This window comes from Diadema setosum, chromosome 8 (assembly GCF_964275005.1).
Source record: "Diadema setosum chromosome 8, eeDiaSeto1, whole genome shotgun sequence".
Classification (NCBI taxonomy): Eukaryota; Metazoa; Echinodermata; class Echinoidea; order Diadematoida; family Diadematidae; genus Diadema; species Diadema setosum.
Window position 1 is genome coordinate 25,113,586 of NC_092692.1, and position 19,145 is coordinate 25,132,730.

Here is a 19,145-nt window from a genome sequence, read left to right on the forward strand (position 1 = left end):
TTAGAATAATAGTGACGGCGCGACCATAAGAAACCAAACGACAATATTGTCAACGAATGTACTATACATTCTCATAAGTTTTTGTGCACTGCTAGGGTATTTGTGTCCAATATGCTCACAGGACATGCGCAATACCACGATTTTAAAGGGACATTACAGACGATTTTCATACTTTCACATCTAATCATAGTACATAAATCGACAACTCCATGTATAGATTTGTGGAATTGTGGTTCTTGAGCAGAGAAACAATACTTTGAAAAACCTTAAACAAATAATGAACAAGGATGATGACATAGGAGGTTCACATATTTCAGAAATGTAGCAGTGTAATTCCATTACAATATTGCTTGCTTGTGAGTTCACTTGTGTATAATCTATGCATGCCTTCTTCTTTTGTTTTGCTTCCTTGAGACCCAACTCATACATTCTTACGGTGACTCTGCCATGTCATCATCCTTGTTCACTGCAATTTGTTCTAAATTTTGAAAATATTTGTATTCTTCATCCCAATTATCACAAATTCTGAAACTCTGTCCTCAGTATAATTTACAGTTGTTCAAATGTAAAAATCTGAAAATCATTTGGAGGTTTCCTTTAATGTTATCCTTAAACATTAAATTATCCTTAAACATTGATAAACTCAGTATATGTTATTCAGCAATTCGCCACCTTTGTTACCTCTCTCTGTCAAGATAAACAACATTGATCTGTCGCAGGTCAACAGTACAAAATTTCGATAGTGATTTATCTTGGAGAACCCATGTTAATTATGTAAGCAGAATTATTGCTAGAAATACCGGGGTTCTTAACAAACTTAGCTATTATTTTCCATGTAATATTCTACAGAGCATATATTCAACTTTGATATCTCCCTATCTCAACTATGGGATTCTGGCGTGGGGAAATGCTTCTAAAAACCTTATCGATTCGTTATTTCTTGTACAAAAACGCGCTGTTAGAATTGTTAACCACACTGGATATTTATCCCACACGAACGAACTTTTTGTTAGTAATAACATTTTGAAAATTCCCGAGTTATTTTATAACAACGTTGGCCTGTTTATGTTTCAATTTTCAACTGGCCAATTACCAGACGTATTTTCCCAAATGTTTACAAGAAATTATACAGTTCATGATTATCCAACTCGTCAACGTTACGCATATCACCTTCCACGTATCCGAACAATTTTCGCGAAAAAAACGATTATGTTCGCTGGGCCCAAATATTGGAACGAACTCCCTATGGAACTTGTAAGTTGTACCACTGTAACCTCATTCAAACGAAAACTGAAGCAATATCTTCTTAGCAGCTACATTGTACGGCATGCATAGAGTATAGTTCTTGTTGCTCTTTATGTTACCCCTTGTCTATCCCACCTTAGTCCGGCGGGATCCTAACCATGAACACTATTTTTGATCAGTCTGCATGTTGCGCTCTTTATGCACCTATTGTTCCACTCGGTTATCGAAATTCTCGCGCGTGACAGCTGTCGGTTACTATGGTCACATGGAATGCTTGGTTTTAGGACCCATGCTGGAATGTTACTCCTGAGCTTTCGGTATTGTTTACATTCACGACAAGTCTCATTATTCTACCTTCTACTTAAGTATTTATGTCATACAGTTACGCCATCCTCTATACTCTGCAACACACCCCTTGAATCTCTGCAGTTGTTGTTCTACCAATGTCCTTACTAAGTAGGTTATACTGCTGCAACATCTGACCTTTCTGTATTTTTATTTATTGACATATATTTAATTGGATTTCTTGTTTCGTTTGTTTTAATCGGTTTTCCCAGTTATAGTTGGTCTTAAAAAACATCCGTATTTTAAACTTCCCCTAATCTGATTACTCACGGGACCTGCGGCTGTACAAGCTAATGCTTTTACGCAGGCCCCATCATATTTTCTTCGCATCATGACCACAGTTTAATTCGCATGCATACAGACCTTGTGTTTATACCAAATCAAACTTCTGTACATTCCGATGAAGTCTCATCTAAATTATGTTTTGTATAATTTTCGTATTTATATACTTTATTGTGATATAAGCATGTGAGAAAATATGAAAATAAATTGAAATGAACTTGAAATGAAATGTATAGGGCTGACATGTACATAATTATCAAAGTTGAGAAGTCAGCCGTAAATCAATTGTAATTGGCGTCAGGTTTGAACCGAAGTCATCTTTTTGTCATCCTTGTGTGACGGTAGTGTAGTGTACTCTGCACTTTTTTAAAAGTGGGGAGAAGGGGGTAGTTTATGTTTCTGGTGCCATCTCCGGTTTCAAGCTAACAGAAAAAAACAAACAAAAAAACCACCTTTGTACCAAAGAAATAGCTTTATATGGTTTTAATAATTATGTATTTCATTCATCCTCTGTATAATTATGTTGCTTCGAGAAATCAATAAATTCTATCATTTGAAAAAAAAAAAATATTCAGCCGCAACTTCTACTGCCACTTCCGGGTTACGTCAGCTAACAAGCAAAATGGATACCTTTCGCCCTCTCCTTTTATTGGGATTTTAGAGGAATTTTGTTCTCCGGACGTTGTCGCAACGTTGCCGCGTAAGGCGCGGTAAAACAGGGCTAAGTTCTGCCTCTGCAGGGGAGTCATTGTATATGTAACAGAAGCCTTTCCAGAATCATTGATAATGAGAAGAAGATTGTGCACATGTCAAATGACATATGATTTTCTTACAGTTCAGAAGTGACCAAAATCTGCCCAGAACTTTTTTTCGTTTTGTCTTGTAAATATTGTGACAAGATTTTTTTAAAGATGTGCCATATTTGATAGACAGAAGAAAAGTATTTCGTTTCATTTTTGATAATCTTTCCTAATGTTTGTGTGATTCATGTATGACAAGGAATGATGAACATGAAGACGATTGACCTGATAAAAAGAAAATTGTTTGTGACATGTATTCGATCGTGATACCCTTTGAGATTGTAGCCACAAAAACCTGTAAACACACATGAAAATAATTCTCGGAGTTATACAACATGTATGTGGCGGGACATTTGTAGGCCCTATCGTTAGAAGAGATGAGTCTTTATGATGGTTTCAATAATGAGTATAGAATAGCTTGATTCTCGACGGATTTGAAGATAAATAATGACTTTAATACTTGATATAAGTTTTTATTTATAGATAGTTGTGGCAGCATGCGCGTAGATACATTTGTTGACATTGTTACCGCAAATTTCGTCTGATCCATCCAGACAATTGGGAATTCCGTCACAGGCGTCGGTTGCGTTGTAACACTGGCTAAACACTCCTCCGCAGCTCAACTCATCTGAGTTGCACTCCACTGTGTGAAGAGGTGAAAAAAAAGCAAACAAACAAACAAACAATAAGCAAAGAATGAAAACAAAGTTGACATAAATGCACAGGTCTCAGCTTTTTGCAATACTTTTACATCATATAATAATTACCTAGCAGTCATACATTTAACTGTTGGCATAGTGGGAAGCTACCAAAAAAAAAAAAGCAAAAAAACAAAAAACAAAACAAAACACAAAAAAAAAAACGATTTCTGGAAGAAAGCCTATCAGTCTACACCTCTATAGAAATTGTCGCATATTAGTTTTGTGTGACAGGCTCAACATTTTCCAGACTGCTAACTGAGGCTAATAGAATGGATGAACAAAAGCAGCATACATAGCAAAACATACAAACATCCAACACAAACAATCAAACAGAACAATGTAAATGAGCAAGTTTTTTGAGACTACAAAACCAATCATGATATCAACACAAGCCAATAAAAGGAAGCTAAGAACTCTTTTCTTCACATGAAGACTTGAATAAAAAGGGAAGCAACCTGTTCTTAATTCACTGTCACTCACACTCTCCCAGTACACCTCGTACGTGTGATGATTACGAAGATATGTGTTTGCGTCTTTCCGCTGGACATCAAGAACACAAAAGTTCAAACATCTGATACTTTACAGATCTATCAATCAAAAATATTAGGATATAAAGACCCTGATTACAAATAAGCGGAGTCAGGTCGCAGACCATTCCATGACCTCTAAAAAAACTTGATGGCAGCTGGTCAGAGTTTGGGAAAGGGAATTTTGAAGTCAACAATGGGTTGTCAGAGTTGGTCAGCAACCGGTTTAAGTAGACCTGTTTCGAACGCTGCATCGAAAGTTTTTGGGAAGAGTCGCCGACCTGTACTATAATAAGTTTTTGGTGCTAGCAAAACCAAAGGTGCTAGTCAAAATCTTGGAGAATATTTGGTTTCTGGTCGCAGATTGGTAGTCTATGGTGATGGTCACCAGTGAGTTTTGGTTGCTGGAGGAACGAAGAACAGTCTTCGCTCTGTGACCGCGGCCTTAGAAGAAGTGAGGCCTCCATCCATTTCAAGCTTAATCGCTTATGATGGTGGTCTCCTGCATTCAATTATCTCTGTTGTTTACTGAAAAATACTGTATATTTTATTTCATGTTTCTGTGTATCAACATTGCTCAATGCAATCACCTATGTGAATCTATTTATGTACTGTTATCGATTTATTTCACTGCACTTGTTATTCTTTGTCTTTGTACTTTTTGAAGTTTGCATTCAAATTGTATTTGATTGAATGCAGAAATAAAAGCAAACAAACAAACAAAGTGTCGATATAATCTTCGCCTAACTCCTTTTATTATTATTGTTATTATTATTATTATTATTATTTTATTATTATTACTATTTATTCGACCATCAGGTAGAGAATATAGGATACATATCATAAACATTACAAACTTTGTTACAAAACATTAAAAATTTTCCAGTGATGTAAGCATATGTAGAGGATATACATTATGTGTGTGTAGATCGATGATAGAAAGTGAAAAATGGATATCTTCTAGACTGATATATATGTGTTTATTACTGGTGTTTAAGAAGTTTAAGAATTCACAATCTTCGAAGCAGCATTATTCAAATTTGCCTAACACTTTAAACGTTCATTTCACATGTTGTGGATGCTTGTATATAATTTGATTACGTGTGTAAACGCGTTTTTGTGTACTGCTAGGGTATTCGTGTCCAATATGCTCACAGGACATGCGCAATACCACGATTTTAAAGGGACATTACAGACGATTTTCATACTTTCACATCTAATCATAGTACATAAATCGACAACTCCATGTATAGATTTGTGGAGTTGTGGTTCTTGAGCAGAGAAACAATACTTTGAAAAACCTTAAACAAATAATGAACAAGGATGATGACATAGGAGGTTCACATATTTCAGAAATGTAGCAGTGTAATTCCATTACAATACTGCTTGCTTGTGAGTTCACCTGTGTATAATCTATGCATGCCTCCTTCTTTTGTTTTGCTTCCTTGAGACCCAACTCATACATTCTTACGGTGACTCTGCCATGTCATCATCCTTGTTCATTGCAATTTGTTCTAAATTTTGAAAATATTTATATTCTTCATCCCAATTATCACAAATTCTGAAACTCTGTCCTCAGTATAATTTACAGTTGTTCAAATGTAAAAATTTGAAAATCATTTGGAGGTTTCCTTTAATGTATATGCTTGTATATAATTTGATTACGTGTGTAAACGCGTGTAAACTTTTCAAACATGCGAGTAGAATTTCTTTAAATCATGTCGAAAAATCCGACATAGGTATCAGCGGCATAGCGGACTTACATGATTCTTCGGATACAGCTGTTATGGCAAACAAGAAACTGGAAGCCGGGTACGTGTCTTCACTGAAGTCCTCGAATAGGAGCCAGAATGCGTTTCCTGGCGGAGATACTTCATAGCTAATTTGTCCTCCAATTACCAGGGTTGCAGGTATGTTAAGCTAGAGGTTCACAGGGGATTACAAATGGATATGAAGTTGTTTTACATGAAAGAAACAGAACTAAGACTTCGGTGTTCTTGGAGAGTATAAGCCAGTTAGTACACAGTAGTTCTGCTTTGTGCATGAGGACAAATAGGTCATTTGCACCAACAAGCATAATTTATTGGCTTTCAAATCCATTGAGATAAGAAACCGTCAAGTAATAATAATCAAGCTTGATAATAATTAATGTGATCTTTACAAATGATGCTTGCTAGCACATCCGGCGCCTGACAGCAAGCGTTGTATTTGGCAATATCAATACAAAAATAATGCATTCAACTCAAGATGAGGACATGGATGCTTGCCCAAGTGTTAATGATCAGGTAGATCAGGTGGTGACCGTTCTAGTCACTACTTTGATATGATCTACGCAAAGTCATTCTTTTTTTAACGTGAATTCCATCAGTTGTTCAGGTTATTCATTATGCCGTTTTGCAAAACCAAGTGAAAAAATAGAAATGTAATTTGTATTATACCAATTTATATGTGCACATGGCCTCAGATTGAACTGGCTAATTGCTCTCAGCCTCGTTATGTTCCCTTTTATTAGAAGGAATCAATACTAGTACTGATGTGCTCAGCACCATCTGCATTCAATGAGAGCAATACTTATTCAGGCTATGCACAGCAAAAACAATAACGTAACGCAATATCGGGTAAGTATCGAGCAAACTTTGAAATATATATTAATCTTTCATAATCTTTCACTAGAAGACAGTCGGGGAGACGACCATACTATTCATTCAATGACGAGAACAAACCAGAAGAATCCAGGAATATTCGAATGATATGCCAAATGTCAAAAGAAAATGACATTAAAACAAACCATCGAAGAGTTCTCAGATATATATATATGTATATATATATATGTGTGTGTGTGTGTGTGTGTGTGTGTGTGTGTATTTGGATTATTGTTCATTTCTTATATACCAGAAAACAGAATACAATAGATAAATAATCACAGCCATTAAAGCAAATAGGCTACCTAACTCTTCTTTTTACGGCTGCTTCATGGCTCAAAACCATATAATTCCATGCCTCAAAATCATATAATTTCACATTATAACTGGATTCTCTGTAGAAACCTCATATATGATTGTTGACTTGTCATCTGGGTTGGTTCCGGTTCCGAATGTGAATCGATTCTGTACGTTAAGATATCCCTCCAGTATCTGTAGTAAGAGCCTAGACCCGTCTGAAGACTGGAAAGCCCATGAATAACGAACTGGTGTCAAACCTCGAGTGAAAGGGCTCTCTATTTGAGTAGTCTCTCCCAGTACCAGTGTTGCCATTTCCAAGGCACCTAGACAAAGCGGAGAAGTTATTATAAATAAGATTGTCGGATGTCAAATTTGATACAGAACCACGTCATCAAATGCACCTATATGATGCTCGTTTTTCGCTGTGCTATTGAAACTGCAAATCCTAAGTCAACACACAACGTACCACAGCCTTGCTCGTCTCCAAGATCGATACAGTCGACAAAACCGTCACACACAGTCTTGGTCGTCACCACTCGCCTGTCATTGCAATTGAAAATCTCTGGAACAAGAATACAAGAGTGAAGGAGGAAGAAGGGTACATCAAATATACATGATATAAATGCAATGTTTGATGATACGTTTACTATTCTCAAGAAATCTGTTCCAATAGAATCTTACAGGAAACGTCATCAAATAACGAAAATAAAACACAATGCGAATTACGTGAATTTTTTTTTTTTTTTAGCCTAAATGAAAAACAAAACCACTGATTTACATATGACACAACTGGGAAATGCTCGCACAAAATTGAGTTTGATAGAAGTGTTATTTCGATTTCATAATTAATACGTGTACTAGGTAGCCAGCATATCAATTGTCATGAAATGTTTTTAGATTATGGTTGAATGATACAGAGTAGACAAGATAGTAATAACTTTCATATCCTTCCAATCACGTTCGCTACAATGATTCACACTATACAGGAGAGCTATAAAGCACATAAATGTATATATATTAGGCAGCAAACTTGATCCTTCCGAAGTATGTTTTATATGTGTCCATATGTTGCTTGTCCAAAGGAAAAAAAAAAACACATGTATTCAAACAACTGTTGTCTCAGTGAAACATTATACGTTATGAAACATTACCATTTGGCATCGCTGGAAATATTTCTAGGGAAAACTCCTGGTAGCTGACTTCTCTCTCCGTCTGAATGAACAAATTACAGCTGTCAAATACTTTATCCCCCGGTTGCTCGAACTCCGTATTCAAAGTAGAGGAGAAAGCCCAAACAGCATCCACTTCGCCGTCCGTGCTGTAGCTCCTTATAGTTAGGCTCCCGCCGTATCCAATGTTAACAGAATTCACCCTGACGATCAGCGCAAGGCTTGGATCGGAGCAAAGAATTCGCCATGATCGCACGATGCTATCTAGTGAGCTGGTGGAATCGCTCGTCAGTAACACGCTGTCGTTCGGACCGATGTTGATCGCTAGTTTGAGAATAAAACCAATCCGTAATGTTCTGTTCAAACTTGATATTTAGGAGACAAGGCAAAAGACCAAAGACACCCAATACAATAGTAATTTGCATATCTCACTTGCAGTCTCCATGAACATCTTATACTTAGGCAACTTTCGGCTTTCAGGTAAAACTTAAAGTTCAAAACTTTTATCGCATGTCACTATCAGAATGTGAAACGTGATACCAAACACGTAGTTTGTTTGTTTGTTTGTATTTTGATTCGGTGAACACACAACTTTGGTTAAAAAAAAAGAAGATACAATGTGTGATTTTTTCAGCAGAACTTTTTTCTTTATGCGCACATGCACAGATACATAGACAAACCGATACAGCTGTAATTTCCATTTATATATGTCTCTATTTTCTCCCTCCGTATCATATAATTATGTATGTAAGTATGTATGTATATTTACGTACATTAAAAGTGGCGTATCTAGGGGGGGCAAGGGGGCACGTGCCCCGGGCGCCACTCCTTGGGGCGCAAAGAAAAACGAAAAAAAAAATGAAAAAAAAAAATCGGCTCGCTCGCTGCGCTTGCTCGCCAAAATTTATATACAAAAAGAAGGTAAGAACAAAATGTGATGATGACAAAATGATGACAATGTATATTGTGTTCACACATGTCATTTTATACTTAGCAGGAAAAATGTTACATGGAGCAGCGGCTGCAATTTCATTCATTCTGAAGCGATCGCCGATTAGATCAAAAGAGGACGCCAACGGTTTCAAACATACGAGGGGGGGGGGGCGCAAAAAAAAAGATAAGAACAAAACGTCATCATGACTCGGAAATATACAAATTTCGGCTCACTCGCTCGCACTAATTTAGAGTACACTTGTATTTTTTCAAGTCCTCAGTTTGTTGGTATAAAGCGTTATCTATAAGGTCGTCGTCACTATATCTTGATTGGAATTGTAAGATTTAATAAGCAAATATGACAAGAATTCCATGTTTTGTAAGCTGAAATACAAAAATTTTCGGCTCGCTCGCCAGAATTTATCAACAAAACCCCCCAAAACAAAACAAAACGTGATGATGACGCGGAAATAAATTTTCGGCTCGCTCGCCAAAATTTATCCCAAAAAAAAAAAGAGATAAGAACAAAACGTGATGATGACGCAGAAATATACAAATTTCGGCTCACTCGCGCGTACTAATTTAGAGTATTTTTTTAAAGTCCTCAGTTTGTTGGGATAAATTGTTATCTATAAGGCCGTCACTATATCTTGATTAGAATTGTAAGATTTGATAAGCAAAAAATGACAAGAATTCCATGTTTGGTAAGCTGAAATACTAAGATTTTCGGCTCGCTCTCTGCGCTCGCTCGCCAAAATTTATCAAAATTCATTACATTTAAATCACCATCAAAAGACCCCTTTTAAGTGCTTAAAAAAAACATATCATGTGGACTTTGTTTAAAGTCCCTACCGGGATGAGTTTGGGGTTGAACACTTTTTTTCAAAAATAAGGGGCGCAATTTTCGCGCTTGCCCCGGGCGCCGCTTTCCCCAGGTACGCCACTGATTAATGCACATAAACGCATTTCTTTCTTCATTCATGTGTATGTGTGTGAGTGCAGAAAGAGATAGGAAAGGTTAGAGAAAGAAGAAGTACATACTACAGTTTCTTTCATCTCTTCCATCAGAGCAATCGATCGGTCCGTCACAAATGCGTTCGTCAGTATATTCCATATTTTCACACCATTCATCTGTGAAATGATTGGCAGACGATTCAGTGACAAGTGAGGAATAACAAACACATTTCATATATTTTGTTTTGCATACCTGCCAACCTGGAGACTTAATAAATCTGAATAAACAAAGAAAAATTATCTAAAAATCATAAATTTCATGAATTTCATATACATAACTATTAACAGATATTTCCCAAAAAATCAGAACACACTGAAATTTATGCGGTTTTTTTCAGTGTAAAATCTAAATTTTATTATTCAGATTAAAACTGAACAGTTGGCAGATATGCTGTAATGAGATACTACATATGGATTGTTACACAATGTTTATTGTGGTGTCAGTTATTAAACGCAGCATATTTCGTTCAAAAGTCAGAAGAGGACAGTCACCAACATTTGACTGGAATGGCGGCCTCATAGGGCGAGAAGGTGTAAAGGCCATATGGCGGATAGCGCAAACGCGTCCAGGCTAGGCGAGTTTTCTGTAGGTCGTGTTCTTGTCTTTTTGTACGAAGAAAAATTCCGAAGCGTGTGTGGAAAACAAGGCATACTATTATTCTCGTCCCATGTTTAAGCTCGACATTGCTAAAGCGTCTTAACAGGCAAAGGTCTTTTCAAGATACAAATTGGCAAACACTTATCATGAAAATCTGGAAACCCAACTTGTCACGAAGCGTAGAGAGTGACAAAAATGAACAATGGATACGAACGGAAAGATTATTAAGGTTTACTCTTGCATGTGCCTCTTAAAGAAATGGTATAGCATTGGTTGAGATGAGGATTGAGCTTTGGCGAGGTACTAAGAAACCACTTTTGAAATGTTAAAGGGGTTATAATTCTCAGAAGAATTCAAAGTTTATTTCATCAAAATCGGGTTTAAATGGTTGAGATATCCACAAAAAAAAAGTAAAACCTATCGATCCTCATTAAAGGGGAAGGCTAGTAACTGATCAGTGGGAATCAGTGGAAATGCTGGGAGATGATTGTTCCAATCCTTATGGGATTCATTCAAGAGTTCATTGTATATCTATTGTTGTGTGAAAATGATTTGCTTCAGAATGGTCTCATATTCAAGTAATGTGCAGTTTAATGCTTCCAGGTTAGCGTCCCTGGTCAGTGACGGCGCATTAATCTGCACATTTTGTGTATTGTCTTTTGTTCTCAACTGGTCAGCCATGAAGGCAAATTTCAATAGACATCTTAACTTCACATTCAAGTTTTCAGTGGTACCATACTAGGCAATTTTGATAGCTCGTCAAGTTTTATGGGTTGTACATCATGCCACGTGTAAGTGGGTGCTGTTCGTCATTCCGAAGGTTCGTTCTTCCGAAGGTTCGTTATTCCGAAGGTTCGTTATTCCGAAGGTTCGTTATTCCGAAGGTTCGTTGATCCGAAACACGCAACTTTCCTATACCTAGAGGTTCGTTAATCCGAAAATGAAAAAGGGTTCGTTAATCCGAACATTTGTGGCGTTATTCTGAAGGTTCCTTAATCCGAAGGTTCGTTGATTCAAAAATGTAATAGGGTTCGCTATTCCGAAGGCCCGTAAGTCCGAAAATGAAATAGGGTTCGGTATTCCGAAGGTTCGTTAATCCGAATATGAAAAAAAGGTTCGGTATTCCGAAGGTTTGTTAATCCGAAAATGAAATAAGGGTAGCTATTTCGAAGGTTCGTTATTCCGAAGGTTCGCTGATTCGAAAATAAAATAGGGTCCGTTATTCCGAAGGTTCGTTAATCCGAAGGTTCGTTAATCCGAAAATGAAATAAGGCACGTTATTAAGAAAATGAAATAAGGCTCGTTAATCCGAAAATTAAATGAGGCTCGTTAATCCGAAAATGAAATGAGGTTCGTAATTCCGAAAATGAAATAAACTCACTGTGATAATTAAATAAGTTGAAGTAATCAGGAAAAAAAAAAACACTGCTTGGATATTACGCAATGAAAATTCGATATTGTCACGGGGAGGATGATACACGTGTATATTTTCAGCTGAAGCACTTCGTGTTGCGTGAAGAAGTGGCGTAAACAAGAATCTTGATTTTGATTCAGATTCCAAAAATATTTGGAGCTTCGTGATTGCTAAACAGGTATCATAGTAAACACTAGACCACTAAGTTTTAGTTTCAGTGAGCCATAGTTGGAGCATTGTGTATTTAGTGATATAAGTTATGGTTGATGCCATACAGTGCTCTTGTTCTATCAATATTTCTGCAAAGTCGTTGCTATAGCAGTCACCATGCCCTAGGGGAAATGTGACTTTGTATAACCAAGATGCTAATGGCAAACAAAGCTTTAAACTGAAAGAGATATTTCAGACACTTATGTCAAGTTTTTACATTATTTCATTATAAATACATGGTAGTTTCCAGAACTTTTAAGTGTTAGCATGGCAACAGAGATTGTTTAGCATCCCCATTTCGATTGCATTTGAACAGGTGGCTGTAAGCCCATAAATTTTCAGTCTCTTTTGGCTCCTTTGCTACTGTAAAATGAGTAAAGGTGTATTTTTTTTTCAAAAACAATGTGTTACCATGGCAACATGAGAAGAAATAAGGGAATAATTTGGACGTTTATTGCAATAGAACAAGTAATTCCAGTACTATGAAGTGAGCCACTTTTCTTGAACAATGGTATCATTTCAATGGAAACATTCGATTTTTTTTAATGTTGCCATGGCAACGGGAGAAGACGCCAGATTTTAGAAAGGCTCATTGGCAAAATCTGTTTGAATATTTTAACCCGAATGTGGTGCTTTTACACAGTTTGAACAACTTGTTAATTATGTTGGCAGGAGAGAGAGAGAGAGGGGGGGGGGGGGAAGAGCGCGTTCTCAGTAGCACGAACTATGAGGGACTAAAATGGGAAAATAAAGGTAATTTCTTCATTCTTCATAGTAACAAGCAGAAATAAAACTTATATATGACATCATGAGGTTTTCAACACATCCCCTTTTTTTCACCTTAAAACTGAAAAAAAAAAATGAAAGGGAGGAAGAATTTCCTTCATAGCGGTTCACATACTCTAATGGCCGTCGATAGGCTCCACGGCGTACATACGTCCGTTCACAAGTAAAAACTGGCGAGTAAGCCCTTTAAGTGCCATTATCCCCAGAGATGGGGCAATTTTGATATTACTTTTGTAAAATTTGCTTCGAGTTTCCCTGAAATTTTACAGTGGTTTTGTCGTTTTTTCGTTTACATAATAAAGTTCATACAACGTGTATCTCAAACTGTTATTTTTACTGTTTTTGAGTCAATGAGGACATCATTTTGTAAGTTTGAAATTAAGTGCTACATTCCATGCCCCACCTTCCCCATACTGTAGTCCGGATCTTCGACATGCAGCGGTTCATTATGAGCTCACATCGTCCACCTTCATAGTGGTTATCTTTAGCACTCAGAATAATGATTATGATTGGTCGTATGATAACGACCAATATATTCGGCAACATTTATACGTACATGTTTTTTTTTTATATTTTTTTTTTATTGTACCAATATCAAATGACGCGGTGTGTCTTGTTTTCGTAAGGTGCTTGCAGTTAGTCCCCTTTTTATTTTGTGTCTGTGTGTATGTGTGTTGGGGTTTGTATCGATATTCTGGGGTATTAAAGTCTTATACAGAAATTTATTTCATACAGGCAAGGTATTCTAAAGGGGTAATATACTTTTGGTTGAGATGGGAGATTCAAATTTTAACTTTTTGCAAGACAATTAGGAATCACCTGAGAAATTCAAAAAGGATACAATTCTAAAATAAATTCAAAGTGTGTTGTATCAAAATTGGTTTTTGAAATGGCCGAGATATACAAACAAAAATGTAAAAACGTTGGGCTAAACAAAAGATTGGTCCAACGTTTTATTAGGATCCGTTTGCCTTGGATATCTCAGCCATTTCAAAATCAATTTTCATCGAATAAACTTTGCATTCCTCGTAGAATTACGTGCTCTTTCATATTCATGAGAAGTTTTTCATTATCTCACAAAAGAAAGTTGGAAACTTGAAGGCCCATCTCAGCCAATACTATACGATTCCTTTAATTTTGAAAGCCTTCCCTTTTTAAGATGGCGACCGCGGCCACCCCTGCCCCGCGCACAAAAAAAAAAAAACAAACAAACAAAAAACTTTTGTTTAAAGAAAGTGAAAAGCATACAAACTGACAGCTCTGTTTTTTTAATTATACTTCTAACAATGGGTATCCTAACTTGAATATCGGGTTTTACACAGAAAAAGTTGTAGTTTCTTTTCGTACACATGAAGTTATAGACATACATGTAGGCCTATATACATGCATTTCTTCTTAGGAAATGAATAATTTAACGCATAATTATGTAAAAGACGTCGAGCTCCTAAAGTCAAGGGTTTATCGAAATTGAAAGAGATGAGAAATGAAAGAAATACTTGCTGTGTACCATAGCAAGAAATGACGGGGAACAAGCTGAAATACAATGTGGGCCTACGTTTAATTCCACTCTTTACAAGAGATTCACCGTTTCTAATGGATATAATAACACAAGACCGTAGATTGCAATTATTATCCTGGGCTTGAACCGAATGCAAAAAATGTCTATGTAACTCTTTCAGAATCTGCGATTGTAATACGACTATAGTGTCATGGCAAAGGCTATCATTATGGAGTACTAAAACGCAATTTACTTAACTTCACGAGAGCTAGAAATTATACATACACTGGCTTACATTTTGTCATTTACCATAACGACATGAATTCCATGTGTCACACACAAAAAAAAGTGAAGAACTGCATCTAACTTCTCATTGAATTCCTGCAAAAATAATTTCCTACCTATTGACTGATCGGTAGGACAAGTTCGATTACATTTCACTCTTCACAGTGAAGCTTATTAACAGCGATGTAGCATTTGAAATCTGCTTGTTGAGTATATTTCATTGTTTATTTGTTTAATAGCCTTTACTCTTAAGACCACGCATGTGTGTGTGTGTTTGTTTGTTTTTTTTTTTCCTGCTTGAGACATGTTACAATGGCAGAATATGGTAATCATTTCAAATAATGAATGTATTTTCCTGACAATGATGAAGAAGTGAAGAAGGAGTCGGAGGGGGCGAGCTCATTCTCCGGAGGAGAAAATACCTCAACTTTCATCATCAGTATACATGTACAAATGAAATTACAAATTACGACGGCATTCTACATCGTTGAAAAAAGTTTGTATGGAATCGCGTGTTTTTGTGATTGCCTGTTTGCATATATGTGTGTGTGTGTGTGTGTGTGTGTGTGCGTGTGTGTGTGCGTGTGTGTGTGCGTGTGTGTGCGTATGTGTTTATGTGTCACAAGAGAGTTTGAGTATGCTGGCATCCCCTTTTCATAGTGAACATGCCTCTCCTGAATTGTTATGATGATGATGATGAATTTTAGACTACCTATAAACGATGGCTATAAGGCGACGATAGTGGGGGTGAAGATAAGATGGGCATTTAAACAGCAATTTCAAATGTTCTATGTACTTGACCTCAATACACACAGTCACACATATGCGCACAGGTGACAACGAACACATATAAAAAGAGAGTATTCTAATTAAAACGCAATATTTTGTCCCGACAAGAATTTTACTCCTTTGTTCGGAATTTAAGAGCCATATTTTATTTTCGGATTAACGAACCTTTGGAATAACGATCCTATCATTATTTTCGGATCAACGAACCTTCGGAATAACGTACCCTATTTCGTTTTCGGATTAACGAACCTTAGGAATAACGAACCCTATTGCATTTTCGGATTAACGTACCTTATTTCGTTTTCGGATTAACGAACCTTCGGAATAGCAGACCTTATTTCATCTTCGGATTAACGAACCTTCGGAATAACGAACCTTGTATCATATTCGGATTAACGAACCTTCGGAATATTGAATCTTATTTCTTTTTCGGATTAACGAACCTTCGGAACAACGAATCTTCGGAATAACGAACCTTCGGATTAACGAACCTTCGGAATAACGAGCTGTAACCCGTGTAAGCAATGTTCAAAAACCCCGCGCCATAGGACAGATGGAAGCTGAGATGCTTCAAAAAGATGACAACACAAGACCGCATAGAGTGAGACTTGTGAGCAACATCGTTTGTGTGTGTGTTAGTTTGTTTGTTTATCATTGGTTGAACGCTTACATGTTTCACTCCATAAAAATGCTGATGTTAAAGTAAATGAACACCAAAGAAACAATGCTGAACTCACTCAAACCGAGGAAACTCCATTTTGCAGCTTTTAAATTCTGACTTTACCTCATATTTGTAGGCACTGCACCTCCATGTATACAATAATCACAATATGGTATCATTTTCAAGAGAATTAAACAATCTTTGTGTGGTACTAAGCACAAATAAATTATTTCTAAAGAAAAATGAGTAATGATTAATCAAATTCAGATTTTAAAACTTTTTTGAAGGGTTTGTATAATATATAAACCCTTCAAAAAAGTTTTAAAATCTGAATATATTTATTGCTATGGGTTGAATATGTGTATATATTATATACACACACTTGGTGATTCTATCCTTCCATGAAGAGTGCTCGATATCCTCAAAGGAAGAGCTTTAGACAAAAGTATTGGAACAAGTTCACGCGGTTGACTGCAGGTTCATCCGTATTTATTGTTATGGGTTGCAATAAATACGGTGGAAGAGGAAAGGAGGAAGAGTAAGAGGAATAATGATGTCAAAGCTACGCACCGATTTCCCCTCCCTTTCTCATATCTCATATATAATCATCTCTTAAGACTTACCCTCTGGTGATGTCGTTGGTATGTCTGGAATGAAAAAAATACGAAAACAACATGTATGCGATGAGTCATTTAAAAAAAAAAAAAAACTTTCCCTATAATTATAACTGTATACTTAAAATTAAATTATATACAGCTTAAAAACACAGAAAAAGGATTAAAACATCATGAAATTTGTAAGGGCGTGAGCATTGAATGCTGACGTCGTATCACGTGTGGTAGATGAACGTATATGAGTGTACGGATGTCCCTGCGTGAATACTGTCGAGATCTTAGGATATATGTATATCTTAATATATACATATCTAAATTATCAATGGTAGGTCGGAGAACAGAACAGCTTTTCAGGCACGTTGCCATTTGTCAAATTATTTTGAAACCAATTTTTTTTTTCATGTAGAAGTATTTATATTCATATATATATCTATATATACATGTACATTTACATAATTATAAACAAGCTTTTTTGTCCGCTAGCCAATTTGTGCCCATAAAATCTTTTAATCTGACGCTTTAATGACCAGAAAAGACGTTAATAGTGGCTCGAAATAAAATCCAAGGTAACAATCCATTTTAACTTTTACATGCCCCATCGGGCAGACAATTCTTTTCATTTTTTTTTTTGGGGGGGGGGAGAACAAAGGAAAAATTACTTGATAATCGTGAAAACCACTTCAGCGACACAAGTAAATTTCATACGAAAAGACAGCAATATTTCTTTACTCATTGTGAGCACAATCTAATCACTATGTAGGTTTTGTCTCCGGAAAGGGAATAGTTATTGGCGTTTTTGGAGACTTTCTAGTGACACACATGACACAGCGAAAGGCAAAATGCCCTTTGCGAGTATGCAGCAAGAGAATATCTGATGAAGGATATCAAAATATATCACGTGCCCCGTCTACAGCAATGAGAGAAGTCTCGCGCTCACCTCATGCAAACTATTACTCAATAAAAGAAACATTCAGTAAAATTGGGGAGCTTTTGTGTACCTCTAGGTGGTCATGGTGTCCATCCGTATGTTCGATCACACCGGCATTTACACCTGCCAAGGCTTATTGTTATCATGACGTTCCAAAAGAATATCAAATCATGAAACTTACCGTCAGTTTGCTCGTGGCCTTAGAGGGCGGAATTGGATCTTATGCAATGGACAGCCTGGAAGTTATTTCCATCAATGAACATATCAAGGGCGAATCAAAAGATTAAAAATTGATGCTGGTTCCTTGTAACGGATACTGTTTTAGACAGAACTGCGGGCTATTAATTTGAGGAGAATTAGGCTTACCGCAGTACATTTCGTCTGAATTATCCCCGCAGTCATCATACCCATCACAGAATGCAGCTAGGCTGACGCAACCTCCCTGAAAGCACATGAAGCCATCACATTCTGTGGGAAAAATAAACAAAACGTTTACATCTTCTTAGATTTAGTGTATTGCACCGTTCTGTCATCGTTTTGTTGGACTTAATAACTTCATTTCATTGATTTTTTTACCACCTCCTACAGAAATTAAACACATAATATTACATCATATTACATAATAAAAGAATAGTTTACAGAATATTTTAAGCATACGGAAAGCTGGAAATGGGGAGAAATGCTTAAAAGCAGAGCTTGTAGGGTGCACTCCTCCTACACCTCATACAACAAATCATTAATTGATACACATAAAAGCGGAATTACAAAAGAAACTTGTAACGGCTTGAGATTATAAGGTACGTATATAGTCTATATGGATATAAGCCACTTTATAAGATATCCCTTAATGTTTGTAATGAATTAAGCAGCCTAATGCGTTTAGGATTCAAGCTTAGCAGACTTCTTTCTGAAATGTGACATATATCCATAGCATATTGTTTATGGTGTGTCGTCAATGATATCTGGCAAACACTTTGAATACGTCAAAAGACGGGAAATGGGATGGAATTGCCTATTTGGAGTTCGCTCACTTGAACGTTAAGTCAGGAAGAAGAATAATTCGGAAATGTATCAGTTCCGAAAGTGGGGACAAACTAAAACAGCCGATATGTAGCTGGGAAGCAGTTACCTTTAATGTGCAATTCGTATTATTAGATTTCCACCAACAGATGCCCCCATCCCCGAAATTACAAGAATATACAAGATATTACATTATCAAAAGATGAAAGAGGTCTGAATGGTAGAAAAATATTCTTAATTGGTTATTATCACGTTATGGGCAATAACATTAAGTTCGTATTCTTTTCGTTGATAGGTAAATAATGATTGATAGCTTGGTAAAAGCTTTCCTTTGGCAAACAGACTGAAAAAAAAAGTGAAACGAAGTAAAATGGCATTGATACA

The 19,145-nt window shown here is 36.5% G+C and overlaps 1 protein-coding gene across 1 annotated transcript in view; it reads right to left on the bottom strand.

Annotated features, from left to right (window-relative positions):
- LOC140231517 (uncharacterized) overlaps window positions 1–19,145 on the bottom strand; it is a 120,413-nt gene that overhangs the window by 19,054 nt on the left and 82,214 nt on the right. The window contains exons 44-50 of the mRNA XM_072311652.1: window positions 18,108–18,239; window positions 9,986–10,075; window positions 7,994–8,335; window positions 7,309–7,404; window positions 6,948–7,165; window positions 5,664–5,820; window positions 3,202–3,315 (exon numbers count right to left, since the gene is read on the bottom strand). Coding sequence (XP_072167753.1) covers window positions 3,202–3,315; window positions 5,664–5,820; window positions 6,948–7,165; window positions 7,309–7,404; window positions 7,994–8,335; window positions 9,986–10,075; window positions 18,108–18,239 — 1,149 coding nt within the window. The remainder of the gene's footprint in view (window positions 1–3,201; window positions 3,316–5,663; window positions 5,821–6,947; window positions 7,166–7,308; window positions 7,405–7,993; window positions 8,336–9,985; window positions 10,076–18,107; window positions 18,240–19,145) is intronic.